Below are 21,566 nucleotides of genomic sequence, written 5' to 3'. Positions count from 1 at the left end.
ATGGTGAGACGTGCGTGGAAAAAAAATCTACACCGAAGTGTTAATTTGCATACAGCCCATTCGCTTGTCAACCTAACCGTAACTGTACCAAGCGACCAGGACATACTACGGTGGCCTGGAAGTGTTTCTCCACTTGGGGTAAGTTGCCTTTCCTGTCCTATGTTTGCTGCAATCACAACTTGTGTGTGTACAGGCAATGTTAAAAGTTACATTTTAAACCGCGGCATAATAAACAATCTTTAAACAGCCAGACACTTAATCATATGGATCCCAAAAGGTTTCATTTCTGCTTGTATGGTTATCATCACACGTTTCCTTATTGCTATCATAAATACTCGTCTGTGGTGCCATAAACAAAAACTGAAGAAAAAGCAAAACAATCATTTCGAGAGGCGCTCCCTTAGATAATGTCTCATATTTTACACCAGGAGTCCGTCCGTCCGTCCATTTTCTTTGCCGCTTATCCTCACGAGGGTCGCGGGGAGTGCTGGAGCCAATTGCAGGGCACATGGAGACAAACAGTCGCGCTCACAATCACACCTAGGGGCAATTTAGAGTGTCCAATTAATGTTTCATGTTTTTGGAACGTGGGAAGAAACCTGAGTTCCCAAAGAAAGGAAGGACATGTAAACTCCACAAAGGGAGGGCTGGGATCGAACGCAGGTCCTCAGAACTGTTAGTCCAACGCTTTCCATCTGTTTCACCGTGCCGCCATCTCTGGAAATTTTTGTTGAATTCAAATTGTACCAATTTTGGAGAATTCAAGTTCCGCTGTGTCAGAAAACAAAAAAACAAGCGGTTGAGGTGCGCGGTATGAGTTTCCATTGTAGTAACCCGTTCATTAATCCTTCGGTTGTTTACATAACTGCAATACTAAAAATCCAATTGTTCAACGAACACCTCCGAGCTTAGTTTCAGGTCGCAACTTGATTGCAAATACTTCTCCCGTCACATTTTCTGTTTGGTAACCTTCCTCCAAACACGCGCCACGGCGCTCTTACACCTGCATGCATGCACACACTGCAAGTCCGAATACGCCTCAGCACTGCGCCACTTCAAGTCGCATTCCATCACTGCGGGACCGTGATTTTTTTTTTTTTTTTTTTTGCGTCCGATGGGATGAAGAAGAAGAAAAAGGAGACAAGAGCGAGAGAATTGAGAGGAGGGAGAAGCTGAAGGAAAAGGAGGACAAAAGTGACCTTTCTTATGAGGCCGTCATGAGGGCTCAGATTTGCTGTCTGTTGATTTTTTTGGTCGACTGTCAAGAGCGGATTGCAGGTAGCGTGTGTGGCAGGAATGCGCAGATTAGTGCGTATAGATTTATTGCCCAATGTGTGTGCACAAGTGTGTGTTGTCATTTGTGTCCTTTTGGCCTGTGTCAATTTATCCTCTCGGGAATGGAACAAAAAAGCCTTTGGTGACATTTGTCTTTCTTAGCGAGGAATCATTGTGGACCTCGGAGTTTTGTTGTGAGAATTTCAACAAGATCCCACAGGTTCCTCCACTGTAGGTTTCACTTTCATAGTTCAAATACCTATTAATAACTGTCACAAATAGCTCTTTATAGCGGCAAGAACATCATTTAAAGTGTGCCGGGAAGTGAAGACACTAAAAATACAAATTGTCAGAAGATGATTGTGACTTATCACTGCCACGTACACACCGAGTGGAAGGCATCCTGGACATTATTATTATTCTCGTGCACGATTAGTCGTCATTTTCGCATAAGTATAGTATTTTTGGTAAGGCGGAACTGGATGTGAGAGGTGAATTATGACTTGCCCGTGGGTGTTGTTCTCTTTTTAATGCTGATTGTCATGATACAGTATAATATTTATTTCTGCCTTTTCCCCCCAAGTCAGCAAAGTTCTCCCATTTAGAAATGACAGAGGGGTCTGAAATTTTCGTCGTAGGTGCATGTCCACTGTGAGAGAGATAATCTAAAAAGAAAAATCCAGAAATCGCAATGTATGATTTTTTTTTTTTTTTTCACGATTTATTTGTGTGATACAGCTGCAAATAAGCTCACAGTAGACATGCACCGACGATGAAAATTTCAGACCCTTCCATGATTTCCAAGTGGGAAAACTTGCAATATACTGTAGCAGGGTGTTCAAATACTTATTTTCTTCACTGTAAATAAAGGTGGATTATCGGTAATTGATTTCAAAATACAAATCAATAATCAAACAAACCAATAAAGATGGAAATTTTTAAAAATTCTGAATAAAGTGCAGCTTTCTGGCCTCGTATGTATAAAAAGTCCCAAGTTGGATAACTCGTATCTTAAGGCAGCATTGTCATTTTAAATATTTACAACATAACCAAATCTAAGCAATATAGCAGTGGAGTGACCATAATGAATAAAATAATTACTGTATGCATAGGTTATTGTTTTACGACGTAATTATTATTGTTTTTGTTCTTAAGGTCACCTAATGGAAACACTTCCATGCTACAATAGCTCCTCTTCTCAATTCCACTCACATCCATTTTGGCAGCAAGCTTCCGCTCCGGAATGTTCCGTCGGCTGGTTTACTTGAGGTCACGAAATCAGACTCATCTCACGGCGAGAGCAAGTGAGGGAGTAGCAAGCCCCTCTCGAATCACTCAAAGATGAAGATTTTGTGATATTGAAGAGGAGGAGATGGCTGATGAGGAGACCGTACATGAAAAAATGGCAAATCGAGTACCGTAATTCCCGGCCTACAGAGCGCACCTGGTTACAAGCCTGTAAAGGAAATACCATTTGGTACATACATACGCTGCAGCTGTGTAAAAGGTGCAGGTGCCCACATTGAAACACGAGATATTTACAAAGAAAGACGCTAGGCAGAAAGAGTTTAACACAAGCGCCACGCTAAAGCTAGTGCTAATGCTAGCGCCGCAATAGCTCTCCCTGCTAAAAAGTTTCTATAGAACATTTCTAAAGAACACTATAACTATCATTTTGGAATCTATCAAACACAAGAATCCATATTTTGTTTATAGAAAGAGCATCATTCAGAAGTCTGCAAACAAAATATTTTCAATCGTATTAAAAAATGCAATATTGTTTGAAAGTTAAAACCAGTACAAAATCTTCACTTGATTCTCAACTGTCTATTACTGGTACAAAAAAAAAAAAATTGCGTTAGCGCTAATGCTAGCAGGGCTGGTTAAAAGAAAACTTACCAGTAAACATCACTGAGACGAGCCAGTAACACAGCAGCAACACGCTAGCACAGCGCTAACGCTAGCGCAGCACTAACGGGGCCGGTAAAAGTCGCTTCCTCGGCACATATATTCCTGTCTCACGCTTACCTTTTTCGCTCGGGTTCCCCTTGCGGCCGTTATAAAAAAATGGACAAAATAGCCGCATTACCGCATAAACCGATGGGTTGAAAGCGTGTGAAAAATGTCGCGGTTTATAGGCCGGATATTATGGTATTAAGTATGAAAAGTCTGTCACACAGTGGCCATATGTGTGTCTTTATCGAGTGCGTGTGTGTTACTTTCTCTCTGACAAATTCTCATATTTTAAGCGGGAGCAGCGTGGCCTCGCTTTATCTGCTCTCAGACAAAACCTTGACTTTGATTGCGAAAATGACCACATCCTGCCCTTTCATCCGCAGGCCAGGTTATCTCGCAGGAAACGCTCGACAATCCTGTACGAGATGTTTCGACACAATCGATGCTCCCCCGTTCTGAGTTTATATTTGGACACGGGGGGTTGGCGGTGTGGACATTATGTATCTGGTAGCATTAAAAAAAAACCTTAGAGGAGTTGCTGTCCCCTGACATGTGTGATGTCATGATATTAACCCAGATATGGGACCCTTGGCGCCGTACAGGTCGTGCCATGTCAAGTTAAATGTGGTCCCAAACTTTACTCTGTTAAGGTCCCATAATTGTCCATAGGTGCGATTGCAATAATCGTTGTCTATATCCGTCCATCCATCCATCCATTTTCTTTGCCGCTTATCCTCACAAGGGTCGCAGGACATGCTGGAGCCTATCCCAGCTCTGAACGGGCAAAAGGCGGGGTACACCTTGAACTGGTTGCCAGCCAATCGCAGGACACATGGAGACAGACAATAGTCACACCTATGGGCAATTTAGAGTGTCCCAATAGCTTGTTGTAATTGCATGTTTTTGGAATGTGGAGGGGAAACCAGAGTGCCCGGAAAAAACCCACGCAGGCACGGGGAGAACACGCAAACTCCACACAGGTGGGTCCGGGATCAAACCCGGGACCTCAGAAATGTGAGGCCAATGCTTTCCAGCTGATCCTCAGTGCCCCCCGTTGTCTATAGTGTTTTTTTTTTTCATTTATCTGTTATTTTATTTACTGTCATTTATTATTCATATTTATTAGTTATTTTCATTTCATATTTTCATTTTTTTAAAATGATTTAAACTGTATTGCATTCTAAAGTCAAAGCTTGAGCATTCTGTGCGCATAATATTTAGTCACTTTGAACAACTCACACGCGCAAATATGTTTTCATATTCCGCCAGGTGCCAAGAGTTCCATCAGTCCATACATAAAACATTATGAGGGCCTCGTGTACGACAGGGAGGATCTCCACAGGAAGCACTTGCGAGCCCGCAGAGCTGCACAGTCTCAGCGACACACACTGGACTTGGATTTCATCGCTTTTCACAGGTCTGAACCCCCCGTAAAAAAGGTACATTTATAATGTACTGTAATCTATGATCGATTGGACTCCCATCATTTGCAATACTTCCAAGACCGAAAAATTATATTCATGTTTTCCATCCTGTTAAAGTCAAGAGATCCTGGGCATATGTTATGAAATTTCCCGAATGGGCATCTTATAGCAGCACGGTGGGTCCGCTGGAAAGCCTTGGCTTCACAGTTCTGAAGCCCCGGGTTCAATCCCGGACCCGCCTGTGTGGAGTTTGCATGTTCTCCCCGTTCCTGCATGGGTTTTCTCCAGGCACTCCAGTTTCCCCTCCACATTCCAAAAACATGCAACATTAATTGGACACTCTAAATTGCCCCTAGGTGCGGCTGTTTGTATCTATGTCCCCTGTGATTGGCTGGGAACCAGTTCAGGGTGCACCCTGCTTCCTGCCTTTTGAAAGCTGGGATAGGCTCCAGCATGCCCTGTGACCCTTATGAGGATAAGCGGCTAAGAAAATTGATGGGTGGATGGACGTCTTACATGTTAGCTCCACTCCACAGGTCTTTGGCTTTATCTGTTTTTTTTTTTTTCTGTCACCAATGAAGGGTACAAGTTATCCAATGGAAAAAAAAAAAAAGTACTCCGCCTACAGTTAATAAAGGTGTAATGACAACAGGACTTTGAACAAGCAACTAATTATTCACACTGACACTTTAGAATTCCAATTTCTATGTTTGACATTTCGAGTTTGCGCTGTGGTATTCATATCGTGTCGCCGCTCGTCCGTTTTGTTTTCCCGTAGAACGTTCCGGCTGCGTCTGAGACGAGATGCTGGGATGTTCTCCGGAGACTTTAAGGTGCTCAGCGAGGATGGAGCCGCGGCGGCGGCGGCGGCGGCGGCTGACCTCTCCCACTTGTATTCGGGGACGCTGGAGGGTGACTTGTGTGTTTGTGTGTAGGCGCTCCCGTATGGCTAACGACAATCCAGCTCAGTGACCTCGTTTGTATCTTCCAACCAACTCTTGCAGGTGAAGACGACTCGGCGTGCCACGGAACTGTGTTGCAGGGTCAATTCGAAGGAAGCGTTCACACAAACAACGCAACTTATCACGTAGAAGCGGCTCACAGATACAACATCACTGACCACCACTCCATCATCTATCGTGAGGACGACATGGGTGAGAAAATGATGCACACGCTAAATATCTGAAGAGCAAACAGGAGTTTTTGTGGTGCGCATGATTTGTCGCAGAACTTCTACTTCTTAAAAAAAAAAAAAAAAAAATCAGCTCCCGTGTTCACACCCACTTTAATATTAATCATGTTTTTTATTTTTAACATTAATTTCTCCTCTAACAACAATGTACAGTACCAGAACACAAACATTGTAAAAAAGTATGTTCGAAAAGATGGCATCTGCAATACATGTTCATCTCACTAGTAGGCAACATAGATCAACAGAATGGCTGCCATTCATTTCCCTGGCCGAGGTCTGTACAGGTGTGGGTGCTTGTTGCTATGCAGAACTTGTGCGGCGCAATCATTTTTGCACCAAAATACAATTAAAAACAGAAAAAAATATGGTTTTAAATGGGAGGAATACCACTACGTAATATTGTACTTAAACTCTAAAAAAAATGTACAGTGATGAGATTTAAAGCTGTATTGAATGGAACACACACACACATTTTTTGCTTCACTTCAATGGATATTGAGCTCCTCATTCTGGTGTGTGTGACTTGGCCACCTCGGGGCAGTAGAAAACAGACAAATAGATATACATGTGGAAACAGTCCTCAGTAAATTGCATTAATATTAGACAGGCTTGTTGTTATTATTAAATTGTCTGACTGTATGCGTTGCTACACCCTTTGTGTTCAAATAGCTATTCCTTATAGGGATATAGCGCAAAGACAAATATGTTATTAATTAGCCCCAGGTTCAATCCCAGACCTGCCTCTGTGGAGTTTGCATGTTCTCCCCGTACCTGCGTGGGTTTTCTCCGGGCACTCCGGTTTCCTCCCGCATCCCAAAGACATGCAACATTGGACACTCTAAATTGCCCCGAGGTGTGATTGTGGGTGCGGCTGTTTGTTTCCATGTCCCCTGCGATTGGCTGGCAACCAGTTCAGGGTGTACCCCGCCTCCAGCCCCTTGACAGCTGAGATAGGCTCCAGTACTCCCCGCGACCCTCGTGAGGATCAGCTGCAAAGAAAATGGATGGATGAATGTCTGGTTTGGCAGTAAAGAAGAAGAAGAAAGAACTGCTAAATTACCGCTTGTTGAAAAATGAGCTAAATTTGAGTTCACTGCCAGCAAAGAGCGCTCCTATCTCGAAATTTCGACAAGAGGTCAAAGCAAAAAAAAAAAAAAAAAGCGTTCACCGAGTCAAAATAATCTCATTGGACGAGGGAATGAGGGAGTCGGACGCATGCCTAAAAGGAGCCAAAGAGAAGGCTCGCAAAAGGTGGTGTGAGACCCTGGGGGAGGGCAGTGAGGAGGAAACCACACAAAAAAAAGGAAATTGAGTATTACGAGGGCATATTTTATACAATGGTCAGATGGTTGTTTTATCGAGTGCACATGTGTTACTTTGTGATGTAGTTTCCACGAAAGTCTCCCGAATTCCCAGAATGTTTGAATGGGAGCACACGTGGCCTCGCTTCATTTCCTCCCTGGCAAAAACCGACACTTTGATGCCGCGATGCAAAATGACAACGGCCCGGCGCATTCATCCCCCAGGCCGGGTTTTGTCGCAGGAAGCGCTGAACAATCTCACGCGAGATGTTTCGGCACAACAATCGACGCTCCCGTTCTGAGTTTAAATTTGGACACAAGGCGGGAGGGATCGTGCGTCTGGTACGACGCGTATTTCCACTTTCTGTCGATGTCGTCTGGGAGTAACAAAGGCCTCGGAGGACGTGATCTCCCCAGAGATGGCCAAAGTCACGAAGTCACCATCAAATTCGAGACCCTCGCTGGGTGGTCCGTGTTCCGCTAAATGCGATCATAAATTCCAGTTTAGTTGTTTCACTGAAGCAATGCACTGACCGACCCGTTAGCAGATCTGCCTCACGGTCTTGAGCTTGGGGGTTCGAATCTCTGCTCCGGGCCTGGATGTTCTTCCTGTATTAAAACACAATTTGAACATTTAATTACATGGTTCTTTTATGCGCCACTGGAAGGAATTCCATCCATCCATTTTTTTTGCCGCTTATCCACACGACGGTCACAGGGAGTGCTGGAGCCTATCCCAGCTGTCAATGGGCAGGAGGTGGGGTACACCCAGAACTGGTCGCCAGCCAATCGCAGGGCACATCGAGACGAATAATCACAATCACACCTACGTGCAATTTACAGTGTCCAATTAATGTTGCATGTTTTTGGGATCTGGGAGGAAACCAGAATGCCCGGAGAAAACCCACGCAGGCACGGGGAGAACATGCAAACTCCACACAGGCGGGGCCGGGATCAAACCCAGGTCCTCAGAACTGTGAGGCCAAAGCTTTAGCAGCTGATCCAGAGTGCCACCACTTTGAGAACCACTGATTCAAATTAAAAAAAAAAAAAAAAATTTTTTTTTTCCTTTTTACTTTTAATATAGCTTCTTTGAAATGTGATATGACTGCCCCGTCAATCATTTACTTGATTTGGTTTAAATTTTAATTAATTATGTTTAGTCCAGGGCGGCACAGTGGATCAGATAGTCAAGCGATGGCCTCACAGTTCTGAGGTCCCGGGTTCAATCCTGGACCCGCCTGTGTGGAGTTTGCATGTTCTCCCTGTGCCTGCGTGTGTTTTCTCCGGGTGGGCACTCCGGTTTCCTCCCACATCCCATAAACATGCAACATTAATTGGACACCCTAAATTGCCCCAAGGTGTGATTGTGGGTGCGGCTGTTTGTCTCGATGTGCCCTGCGATTGGCTGGCGACCAGTGCAGGGTGTACCCCGCCTCCTGCCCGTTGACAGCTGGGATAGGCTCCAGCACTTCTCGTGAGGATAAGCGGTGAAGGAAATGGATGGATGTGTTTAGTCCTTTAAAGGAATCGAACATTGTCCACCTCAGATGTTTGCGTTGTCAAGAAGACACTGCACTGAATCTGTTATGGAACCCCACGGATGGTCGGCTATTTATTAATCCCCACACTAGAGTTTAATATCAATATTTAATAAAGTGCACATCCCAATTTTATGTCATGGGCTAACGTGATACCTTTGACGTCAGTTTTTTTTCCATGCTAAGTAATGCATTTCATTTTCAGTCACTCTCTGGAGTCTAAATTTGGATGTGTGTGAGCCAAAGCGGTTAACGATTAGCTCCAACTGGCTATAAATCATTTCCAGATATGATCTGGCTTTTTGCATAACTGTTGCACGGCCACTTTGGACATGACAATGATTTGAGAAATATGTGTATGAAACATGGCTGAACTCTGCTGGTGTTGCAAAATATGAACACTATCAGAGATTTTTTTGTAGTGGAGTTTATGGTACAGTAATGCAGCTGCACTCCCAACTTGCATTCGTGGAATTCTTGGAAAGCAGACTTGTTCGGGGGCTCGAAATGTCTTGATCTGACCCGATAAAGCGACTCATTATACATCTATAGTGCAAATGAATAACAATTTAAAAAAAAAAAAGAAGCTCTTTAGTTTTGGAACGCAACTCAAAATGTAAATATCATAGTTCGCCTGTCCCGTGCGGAGCCGACTGCGGCGTTGCGGTTTGGCTGAGGCGGAGCTTCATTGAGTGGTGTGATCCAATCGAGCGTTTTCGTGCCGCCACCCTCATCCATATGTGTGACCCCGCCCTGAAGTCCTTCTGGGTCACCGGTTAACCTCACAAATCACCGCCTCCCTCACACAACTGCAAACAACATGTGAGAGTGATTTAAGGTCATGTGACTCAACAGCACGTACCGGAATTTAACAGCATTTGTCTTGACTGAATGCTGCAGGGAATATATATATATATATATATATATTATTATTTTTTTTTGGTGTATGAGCAGACATTCTGTGCTAATACTACACCACCATTACAACCTACTACACTTTTTTTTTTTTTTTTTTTTAAGTGTTGGACACAGTTTTGATGGATTTGGGCTTTGCGAGATGATTTAGAAATTTGCCGAAATGGAACGGCTCCCATGTGAGCAAGCATTGTTGCAGAAGCCGGTGAAGAACGCTGGGCCATCACCCCACTTTCTACAGAAAGCCCGCCGGTAAAGCCAAATTTCCAAACCTGTCTCCGGTATCCATAAAGTGTCTGACGGCATGAGTAATTTTTTTTTTATTTGTTTTTTTAAGGCTTGAAAAAGAATACAGCCCACCGATAGGCCTCCTTTGCAGACAAAGGCAATTTGAGGCCTGTTTCCCAATATGACATCCGGGACAATTTCCAAACTGCTCTGATAGTTAAAAGTACACCCTGTAACCAGAAGGTTGCAAAATAAATTCTGGCCATGTTTCTTCTCATTGGACAATCCGAAGCTGCAAACTTTGTTGGAGCAACGTCTACCCCAGAACACTTCAGCAGTGATTCACGGGTCCGTGTTAATTTGTAAAAGATTCATTTGCTATCTTCACTCTCTGCTCACCCTGCATACCACCACCCTCACTCTCCATTCCACCTGTTTTTATTGACCTCTTGGGTCCCAAAGTCGCCACTATTTTTAGTTGAGCTCTTTAGTTGCTCTGATCCCAACACCTGGAACACTCTCACTCCAATGTTCCCTCCAAGCTGCGTAACTGCGCATTTGCGCACTTGTCGCACAGTCTAAGCGCAGATGTAAAGCGATCCAGCACAGTGAGCTATAGTCTGAGGTATATATATATATATATATATATATATATATATATATATATATATATATATATGTGTTTTTTTTCTCACGGCAGCACACTGCCTCTGACAACAAGCTGCTGCCCGGCCACACCTGGCCACACATTCTACTTCCTGGTTTACCTGACTCCGCCCCCTCCACTCTTAAAAGGGTTATTACGATTGGTGTGTCATGTTAAAATTCCACCTTGGCGCAGCCTGATCGAGGATGAAAGCACAGACAATACAGTGCATATATAGCGAATTCTGTATTTTAAATATGGGAGGCAATATAACATTAACCCTAAAACTGTTATGGAGCATCATTCAGCTTTCAACATGCATTGCGAAAAATATCCTGCAAGCAATAATTCAGTTTTACACCAAGAAAAACAGGGATATCATTCTGGGATAAAAAAAAAATGAAACAAAGTTGAAAACGAAATTTCAAATTTATAATTCATAGTTGGCTTGGTTTGGTTTGCAATATATTTTTTTGTTCATTGACATTTTTAATGTAAGTTTGCAAAAACACAAAATTGTTCTTAAAAATGTTCTGATGGGAATGTTATCCGAACCTTTTAATGAGTCGTGTGACTTCAATGAATGACGCTGATTGACCGCAGTGCGTACGTCTGATGTTGCTCACAGTGGTCAAAGGGGGCGCTCACGAGCTGAGTGTGTTTGCTCAGACACGTGAAAAATTAGAGGGACCATTGCTCTGGACCAAATAATAAAACTCATTCATCCCAGTATGATTGTTTTAAAAGTTCGTTAGGGATACAGTACATGATTGCAGGATTTTATTTTAATCTGTTAATGAACCTTTTATTAGCAATATGCTATGATGTGCTGGAATGTATTATATAAATACATGTACTATATATACCAGGGGTGTCAAACTCATTTTTGTCGCAGGCCACATTGTCGTTACGGTTTCCATCAGAGGGCCATTATCACTGTAAAACCATAAAAATCTTTAATCACCTTATCGTATTTACCGTAATTCCCGGCCAACAGAGTGCACCTGGTTACAAGCCTCACCCAGTTCATATGTAAAGGAAATACTATTTGGTACATACATAGGTCGCAGCCGTGTAAAAGCCGCAAGTGCCCACATTGAAACCGACATTGAAACAGGAGATATTTCCAAAGAAAGACGGTACACAGAGAGTTTAATGCTAGCGCTGCTGCGCTAATGGGGCTGGTTTAAAAAAAAAACAAAAACAAAAACAAAAAAAAAAAACATACTGGTAAAAATCACTCATACACTGCAGTAACGCGCTAGCGCAGCGCTAACAGGGCCGAACCGGTAAAAGTCACTTCATCGGCACATATATTCGGTCTCACTCTTACCTTTTCCACTCAAGTGGCCCCTTGCGGCCGTTAGAAAAAAATCACAAATCGGCCACACATACAAATTAAATTTTGGTACAGATTTTTAACAAGAATCATGGAGGTTAACTCGTATTATTTTCCTTTGCGGGCCACATAAAATGAAGTGATGGGCCGGATTTGGCCCCTGGGGCCTTGAGTTTGACACCCGTTTTATATACTATTACTGTCACATATTTACAGTCTTTTCTATGTTTGACTCGATCTGCATTATATAATAGAAGGTACAATAAATCTGTGTATCTACTTTTTTTTTGTGGTGAGGCATGAGCTATTTTTCTAATTTAAAATATGTCCCTTGGCTCTATTAAGTTGGGAAACACTGGACCAAAATATCCTTGGATGAGTGCTGCGTGGAAGAACCCCCAAAGAACCCTGATATCAACCCCCGTCAAATACCTCTGGGATGAACCAGAATGGTGACCAAAAAAATTGAGTGGACAAAGTAGACCAAAAATTCCCGCAGGCATAAATCTTTGAATAAAGTTTTCCAGGAGATTGGAAGCAATTGTCACTCAAAAGGAACGACAATAACAATAACCCAACGCTTCCCGTATTTTTAATAACCAGGTGCCTCGAAATCGCATGGGTACAATATGTAAGAGCCAGAGGAAGACGCTTGTCTCCAAGTCCATTTCCAGCCAGATAAACTATAGCGATAATCTGCAGCGTAAGCACGTCCCAAGTACAACAGGCTCGCTTCCGGTAATTCTTGGCTGCACCTGGCCAAAACCGTTTACGACTCCAGGAAAGCGCTTGGATTAGGCAATTGGTCCACAGTCACATGATACGTTTATTTCCCGTCTAATTTGCTTCAATGAATTCCTGTTTTTGGGGTGAACAACGTTCAGCACAATGGATATACTGCAAGAAATATACACACCACTGTTCAAAGATAAGTAATTTCCAAATTTTGCCACTCAAAAAAAAAAAAAAAGAGTTGCATAAGTGTGCACACCCTCTTATAACTGGAGGTGTGACTGTGTTCAGAATTGACCAGTAACATTCAAACTCCCATCAGGTGGGAGTCGGCATACACCTGCCACCATTAGAAGTGCCGCAATTCACCCAAATTCAAATGCGTAAATAATGTTTGGGCCATAAATCCCAAAGGTATGTTTGGTGAAAGCACAACACTGCTCATTACCAAAAGAACATCATATATTTTCAAAGACCGCACTGTGTTCATGCAAAACTTTCAAGCTTCTTCTATAAAGCAAATATACTTTTTGTCAAGAAAAGCCTACCAGAACATCTGAACTTTATTTGGGGTTAATTCGGCAATTTTAATGGTGGCGGTTGTGTGTTAACATGAGTTTGAATGTAATTGTTTAAATCTGAATGCACATCATCAGAGGGTGTAACCATGTTGGCAACCATATTATATCAGTTATTTATTTTCATTTCCCCTCTCAAAAAGACCCCCCCCCCCCAAATGGAGTGGTACAGGTGAGTCAAGTCACATTAAATATAGAAAGAGTTTTAAAATGCTTTATTTCATTTCTGGGATGTCACGCTGTGGCGACCCCTAACAGGACAAACCGAAAGAATCCATCCATTTTCTTTGCCGCTTATCCTCATGGGGGTTGTGGGGAGTACTGGAAACTATCCCAGCTGTCAACGGGCAGGAAGGAGGGTACACTCTGAACTGGTTGCCAGCCAATCCCAGGGCACATCGAGACAAACAGCCGCACTCACAATCACACCTAGGGGCAATTTTGAGGATCCAATTAATGTTGCATGTTTTTGGGATGTGGGAGGAAACCGCAGTGCCCGGAGGAAACCCACGCAGGCACGGGGAGAACATGGAAACTCCACACAGGCGGGGCCGGGATCAAACTTGGGTCCTCTGAATTGTGAGGCCAACGCTTTACCGGCTGATCCACCGTCCCGCCCGCTTACTTATTCATTTATATCACAAAAAAAGGGCATTTGAACAAGGGTGTATAAACTTTTTCTAGCTACTGCAAGTATTTTGACTCATGACAAACAATAAAGTGGGAATTGTTAAAAGTGAAATTATTTTTTGTATCCCAATGACCTGTGCTGTTTTTTTTTCCCCCTTTTGTAGTCTTACCCACAAGAAAAACTGGAACGGATTCTGGATTTTGTGCTTCAGAACATCTAAACGCACTTGCCCAGAGCCTCAAAACTGATGATCAGGTAGGAAAGTCCTAACCTGTTACCTTTATTTTATTTTTATTTTTAAATAAAATATAATAATAAAAGAGGAAATGGACCTTTCTGCAAGGTGAAAGTTAGAATATTGCTATTAAAAAAAAAAATGTGTGGCTACAAAAATGCCAGAAAGAAGCCAACATGATCCACTAATTAATATTCCCAAAGGATAACGATATCTCATTGTTCATCAACTATTGGAGTGTCCCTGGTGTCCCTTTTCAACAATGGCTTTCAGAACTTTTACAGGCGTCCATTTTTAGCAACGTGCCTGCCCGTGTAGATCATTTCCAGTCTCCGAAATGATCCGAGCAGATGTTGCTACGATGGGAGGGTTCAAGTTGTCTTCCGTCGCCCACACGTTCGGTTCCCCGCGTGATCCTTGGTCTCGGCGTCCCAGCAGGAGGCGGCAACGAGCCGTGCGCGGAGAACGGCGGACGGGGCCAAAACCAGCTGCTTGCTGCACCTCACCGCTGACCACCTCTACTTCAGCAAGTTCAAGTCTGTGGAAGCTGTTGTGGCCCAAGTGAGCGTCACACACTTTTTTTTTTTTTTTTATCTTGCTCTCTACTCAATTAAGTTAAATACCTTCGTTAAATGCCCCAAGGTGTGATTGAGAGTGCGGCTGTTTGTCTCCATGTGCCCTGGGATTGACTGGCAACCAGTTCAGGTGTGTACCCTGGCCGTTGACAGCTGGGATAGGCGCCAACACTTCCATGACCCTTGTGAGGATGAGCAGCTAAGAAAATGTGATAAATGTGAATGATTTTGTCTCTGGGCATTGCAATTGACTCGGAACAAGGCCAGGGTGTACCCCACCTCTGGCCAAAATCAGTTTGCAGAGGGTTACCTTTAACCCGATTGAGGATAAGCGGTGTAGGAAAATGATGTCATTAAGTCATAATCTCAGCACTCCATTTAATTAAATTCCACCCATAACATGATGATATATGTGAGTAACAATAATAAACTAGATCAAGATTCCAGTCCAATCTGCTCACAATTTTTGAAATTATGCATATTCAAATCATGATGAATTCATTCTTGGGTCATGCATCATATGCTGTCATGAGCAAGACTTGGGCACTGCTCTGGGCGGTGACACCTGTCACTTAACGACTGTAATTAGACAATCATTTAAGTTGGAGTTTTTGTCCCTGGCATTTGCCAGTTCGTTGCCTCGCGTTAGCGAGTTGCATTCACTGCCTGTGGGAACCTCCGCTTCTACACGTAAGTTAGAGTAACCCTAGTCACAGCGATTCTGTGTCCTTTTGTCCGCTCCTGTCCTGTTGAGTTAGTTAGTTTGCTTCAGAGTCATCGAACCCTTGCCGTACGATTTTTTTGGAACCCGCCTAGCCTAGCGTTTCTGTACCTCTGCCTTGCCGGACTGCTACACCGCGTACGACCCAGTTTCCGGAATAAACTAGATTGAACATTATGCCTTTGCCTCGAAGTCGTGCGTTTGCGTCCGCACCCGCACCGGAGGTTCGTGACATATCCTCACCAAAGTTAGTCAAAATCTGGTCTGTACAAAATTCAAATTCCAGGATCCAAATCAACCCTTCATGCAAGAATGTTCCATATCAACATCACGATCAATGATTTATCAACAATGTTTTTCTTTGTACTTATACTCCAGCTACTGAGAAAAATTCACAGATTATTCTTTGTTTGTTTTTTTTAACTTTGCTATATTACAAACAACAAAATATGATCGGTGTGTTGAAATAACTCTCAGGGCGTGCAAAGCTGTAAACCGGGGGTCTCAAACTCCCAGCCCGCGGGCCATTTGCGGCCCCCCCCCCCAAGATGACATTTTGTGGCCCCCACCTTACTATGAATGTTCAATGATAATGCGGCCCTGAAGTTTTATATGAATGTCACTTTTCCTTGTTTATTTTATTTTGTTAAAGAATAGAAAATACTTTTTTAAAAAATTATTTCTCATTTAAATTGCGTGCATGTGCGGAGCAGCCTCAGCCAGAATGTGCCTCCACTGGCCCCGAGGTGAATTGAGTTTGAGACCACCGCTGCACGCGGTACGTTGTGCGTGACGTACGAGTTGTGACAGCAAAAGTTTCAGAGCACGTTGTGAGTCGTCAATATGGAATGGAAACGTATACCTCCCAATTTGTGGTACATTTGTCATGTAAGCGGGTCTCTAGTTGCTATCCCCTCCAGGCCTCCCACCCACCCCCCGGGCGTCACTTCAGCTGACCTCCTTTGCATTCTTTCCACGCCGGGCAACGTGTTGTCCTTGGTGTCCTGCCAGACTCTTGCAAGGCGGACTATGAAAATATACTGTAAGCGACGCCGTCACGGGACGGGATCTGTAGGTGGAAATAGACAAAAGGTTGTTGACAATCGCCGCCGGCCTGCTTTTACCATCTCCTGTGTCCAAGGTGTCAATATTTACAGTCAATGAAAATTTCCATTCACGTGTGTTTTAAGTGTGTGACCGCCGCGGAAAGCATCCTCTGGCTTTCATTGCAACTTCCCGGTTACCTGAATATTAATATTAATTCCAAAGGACCCTCCAGTAAAACACAATTCTTTAGTGATTTTGTTTATTTTTTTTGTTTGAAATTCAGTTTTTAAGTGAATGAGTTGGCGGCGCGGTGGTCCAGCTGGAAAGCATAGGCCTCACAGTTCTGAGGTACCGGGTTCGATCCCGGACCCCCCTGTGTGGAGTCTGCGTGTTTTCTCCGGGCACGCCGGTTTCCTCTCACATCCCAAAAACATGCAACATTAATTGGACACACTAAATTGCCCCAAGGTGTGATTGTGAGTGCAGCTGTTTGTTTCAATTTGCCCGGCGATTGATTGGCAACCAGTTCAAGGGGTACCCCGACTCCTGCCTGTTGACAGCTGGGATTGGCTCCAGCATTCCCTGCGACCCTTGTGAGGATAAGCTACTAAGAAAATTGATATATTCAAGTGAATGAGTTCATTCAATTGTGAATGTCTTTTTGGCAGCATGAAAACGCAGCATGAGCTTTGTATTGTGTACTGCAAACCCCGACCTTTTTAAGGGGGGGGGGGGGGCTTCCTCTGTTATCTGCATAAAAGATAACTAATTGCTGTTGGTGTGTTCATGCTAATGATCAGTTTAGGATAAAAAATTTTGCTTTGCTGCATCTCAGTGCCAAGAAGCTATCGTGAAGTCAGGGGAGAAGCTTCATTTAGTTCGGCCATAGCCTTGTCTAATTGAAAAAAAGTGCATCTTGTGGCATTTATTGTAAAATTACATGCTTTTTTGTGTAGGCATCAATTACTCATGTATTTTTGGTATCTGCGGCACAACTCGGTCCGTACACCCCACAAATTGTGGGGTTCACTGATAAGAATTTGTTATTGAACTTTTTCCAACCATCCATCCATTTTCTTTGTCGCTTATCCTCACGAGGGTCTTGGGGAGTGCTGGAGCCTATCCCAGCTGTCATCGGGCAGGAGGCGGGGGACACCCTGAACTGGTTGAAAGCCAATCGCAGTCCACATTGAGACAAACAGCCGCACTCACAATCACACCTATAGGCAATTTAATGTGTCCAATTAATGTTGCATGTTTTTGGGAAGTGGGAGAAAACCGGAGTGCCCGGAAGGAACCCACACAGGCACGGACGGGCCACACAGGTGGGGCCAGGATCGAACCCGGGTCCTCAGAACTGTGAGGCCAACGCTTTACCAGCTGATCCACCGTGTCGCCATTGAACATTTTTGGTGGTAAAATTGAAAATAACATAACATTTTCAGTATGGCACTCAGTTCAAATTCATTGCCACTTCAGGGGAAACTACAAAGAAACATTTCTGTAAAGTACAAAAATTCTCACGTTTTTTTTTTTTTTTTTTAAATGACAACTTTTTCATTAGATCTCTTAATATTATGAATATTTTCTGGCATAATTGTCTGTGTTGTTCCCAGGTGGCCTCCTACATGCAAGCTGTCAATGACATCTACGACAAAGTGGAGTTCGACGGCATCAAGCTGATCAACTTTAAAGTCAAATCTCTCACTGTAAGAAGTTACAAACTGTTCAACCGCCAAGCTGCCGGTTTAATACCCAACTCCCGTAAATGCTGCATGATGAGGAATGACACATTTGGTCATATTAGGCGTTCGCTATGCTCATCAGGTAATGACCAAAAAGAACACAACAGATCCTCTGTCTCCTCTTTACATCGGCCCAGAGAAGCTGCTGAGTCTTTACTCGGAAAAAAACTGGGGCGACTTTTGCCTGTCGTACCTGCTCACCAACCGAGATTACAGTGGAGTGCTGGGACTGGCCTGGGAGGGCAAAGCTGGTAAGTTTCAGCACTTTTGATGGATTTGGTTTCAGTTGTAGGCTGTGGTAGAAAAGTTTTACGTACCATGTTTATAACTTATTCATGCATACTCTGTGCGAGTCACAATCTGTTCGCTTCACTTGGGGAGGAAGTTGCCGCTCCAGATTCATGCATGCATCATGACGGGAGGATTTTAGATCACAGGTGTCAAAGTCAAGGCACGGGGGCCAGATCTGGTCCGCTGCATGATTTCATGAGGCCCGTGGAAGAAAATCATGTGTATCAACTTCTGTGATTTTTTTTTTTCTTTTTTTCGAATCTGTACCAAAATTTCAAATTGTCACATCTTAAATGATGATATTGAGCAATTACAAGCATTTTTGTGCTACCAAACAATAGTTTGAAAAACTTGATTTGTGATTCCAAAACTAGTTCATAAATTTCATGTGTAAATATGATGAGGCAGTTAAAGATTTTTATCGTTTCACAACCATAACGGCCCCCTATGTGGGAAAGCGCAAGTACAAAGTGAAAACGAGTTTGACACCCCTGTTTTAGATTACAGTGAATACTCGGTTCTCGAACGTCTCCGTTCTCGAACAAATCGGTTTCCGAACGGAAATCGGTAATCGAACGCCTGCGAGAAAACCCAGAAATAACATAACGCGCGCGGCCCGACCACCTGATCCACGATGCGCGTTATTATTGTGTATAACGCAGCCTCTGTACGCAGACGTGGGAAATATCGATTTGGTTTTTTGAACAAATCCCTTCTCGAACTGCCTTCTGGAACCGATTGTGGTCGAGAACTGAGGTTGTACTGTATTATCGATTACAAACAAGTTCTCACTCAATTCCAGGACATTAAAATTATACCCTGACAGAAAAGATGAAGGGATCAAGCAGAAAAGTGAAAAAAGATTTGTGTCCCCACTCGCACCAAAATATTTGACTCGAAAGGTGAAATAATATTTGTCCGTTGTTTGAATCTCTGCATGGTGCAGCATTGATTGATTGCCTAAATGACTTCTTGGACTCGGCCAATGTACACAATACAACACGGAGTGTTGGATGGACTTTATATGGAGTTGTAATAAAGTCACCGACGTGCCAGAATCCTTCATTCGGTCTTGTTTTGCGGGCAGTGTTTTGGTTTTGGGGGAAGAAAAACATAACGTGAGTGAACTCCTCAATCCACAAGCCTTTTCTCATTTACATGGTACATTCCTCAACATGTTGCCGGGTGAAAGTCTAGTTGGTGGAGAATACCTCACAAATTGTATGCAGTCTCTAAAACTACTACAATACATTCAATGCAAGATCAAAAATATATTTGACTGCTAATATTTTTTTTCTCTATACTGTGTATTACAATGTTTTTTTTACCTGATAAAATTACACATTTATAACAGGATAATAATCAAACAAAAATAAACTAATTTTTACAAATACATTTAAGAGGTTTATTTAGTTAATTAAATAATTGGTTAATAATGATAAATGTTTAGAATTTTTAAATAACAAATTTCAAAAATATAATCATTATTGTATGTTTTAAAATGTTTTCCTGTGTAATGAAAAATATACAAAGTAAACATATTTCTGGACTATATTAATTTAATATTTTAAAATGTAATTTTTAAAAAATATCTTTCACTGAAAGGTTTTAATGCTTCTTGAAAAAATAATATAATAAAATAAATATGTAAAAATAAAAAAAAATAAAATCTACAAATTACTTGGCCGCATTTTATGAATCAGATGTCACCCTTGTGCCATTTTCTAGAGTAATGTCGGGCATTATCATTTTTGCATTTCTTTGCAACATACAATTAGAAGAATAAAATTGGAAGTTGCCAAAGTTGCAGAGCTGCTTCTAAAATTGCTTGGGAAGTCCTTAAAACGAAGTTTGAGGTATGAATTTTATGTATCGAGCTATAAATACAAAATTCTACACGATGCTACTAAGAAAACATTAGATGGAAAAAAATTTAAAGTTCAGGTTCATAGTTTGTGGCCATCCCATGTGGTATAAATGTCGTGCAGCAGGAAGTTAGAGAATTGTGGGAATTGTTGTCGATAAGAGGACTCTTCCTGCCTGCTTGTCATTGGCTAACCGAGGGGGGCGTGAGAGCAGACTGCCACAATGACATGCGATTGGCCACCAATGAACCTTTGACACACGAACGCACCACCACGACTCACGCCACCCCCAGACGTCTTCTGGGCTACATTCCAGGAGGAGATCGCCATGGTGACGTCTCACGTGAGCAGCAGGAATTTATGTCCATTGGGATTGTTGCTATCCGAGCACCATGTGATTGGTCACTGAGGGTTCTTTTCATGTTAATCTCATTTGGCCACAAATGACTGACTAACTACCTTTTTTTGACTGGTTCCTTGCTAGTCCTGGCTCATATGAGAACTCTGCACCCCCCCCCCCAACACACACATGCAGACCACACTTGCATGTGCACTCCCCCCCATCAATCACACAAGACTCCTCCTCTGGTTGAGTTTCATATGTCAATGGGAGGTTGGGGGTTGGGGGTTGGGACCCAAGAGCTAAACCACAGTAAAATTCCATCTTCCCTTCAATTGATGCCAAGATTCTACTGTTTGGTGGTGCTTAAAAGCTTTTTTTCTCTTTTTACACATAAGAAATTCTTTCACTGTTGTAACAATGTCTCTTGGCAATACCCTCAGAAAGAAAATTTAAGAACAAGCAAAAGCACCAAAGTAGAGTATGTGGCTTGAGCTAACAAATTATTTTTTACCAAATCTTATCTGTCAATGGCAGTTTTTTTGCTTTGTTTAGGTTTGTTTTTTTTTTTTTTTTTTTTTGCTGTCGCCATTGACTCGTTTGGTGGATTGGGCAATGAAAGCCGGAATTAACAAATATCTCCAGTATATGTTAATGAATGTTGTTTCGCATCCCAGAAGAGTGATACCATTGCTACGTGCGTCCTATTTCTAGGAGACGGGAGACGTGAGGCGGTTCGAGAAATGTTTTTATTCAGACCAGTTTCGGGGATCAAGCAGGGAGTCCACGGAAGCAGCAGTAACGAGGTCGTCAGGCATGAGAGGCAGGTCAGTGGGCAGGCAGGGGTCGGTACACGGCAGATCAGGAACAGAATCGAGAGTGCGGGAACGAGGCATGAGGCAACGATCTGGCAAAGGCCAGACCGTACTAGGAGTCCTATTTGTATCCGTCGTAATTAGTGGTGGTGTGCGCCTCACTGATTGCTACCG

At 42.9% G+C, this 21,566-nt stretch overlaps 1 protein-coding gene across 1 annotated transcript in view; it reads left to right on the top strand.

Moving 5' to 3' along the window:
- The window catches only part of si:ch1073-396h14.1 (disintegrin and metalloproteinase domain-containing protein 10), a 34,773-nt gene continuing 13,207 nt past the window's right edge, over window positions 1-21,566 (top strand). Inside the window, exons 1-9 of the mRNA XM_061825119.1 lie at window positions 1-10; window positions 100-138; window positions 4,501-4,648; window positions 5,434-5,567; window positions 5,660-5,809; window positions 13,922-14,013; window positions 14,429-14,554; window positions 17,953-18,045; window positions 18,164-18,332. Coding sequence (XP_061681103.1) covers window positions 1-10; window positions 100-138; window positions 4,501-4,648; window positions 5,434-5,567; window positions 5,660-5,809; window positions 13,922-14,013; window positions 14,429-14,554; window positions 17,953-18,045; window positions 18,164-18,332 — 961 coding nt within the window. The remainder of the gene's footprint in view (window positions 11-99; window positions 139-4,500; window positions 4,649-5,433; window positions 5,568-5,659; window positions 5,810-13,921; window positions 14,014-14,428; window positions 14,555-17,952; window positions 18,046-18,163; window positions 18,333-21,566) is intronic.

This window comes from Syngnathoides biaculeatus, chromosome 7, assembly GCF_019802595.1.
Source record: "Syngnathoides biaculeatus isolate LvHL_M chromosome 7, ASM1980259v1, whole genome shotgun sequence".
In the NCBI taxonomy this organism is placed as follows: Eukaryota; Metazoa; Chordata; class Actinopteri; order Syngnathiformes; family Syngnathidae; genus Syngnathoides; species Syngnathoides biaculeatus.
The sequence above is the reverse complement of the archived record's forward strand: the minus strand, read 5'-3'. Positions and strand labels throughout refer to the sequence as shown.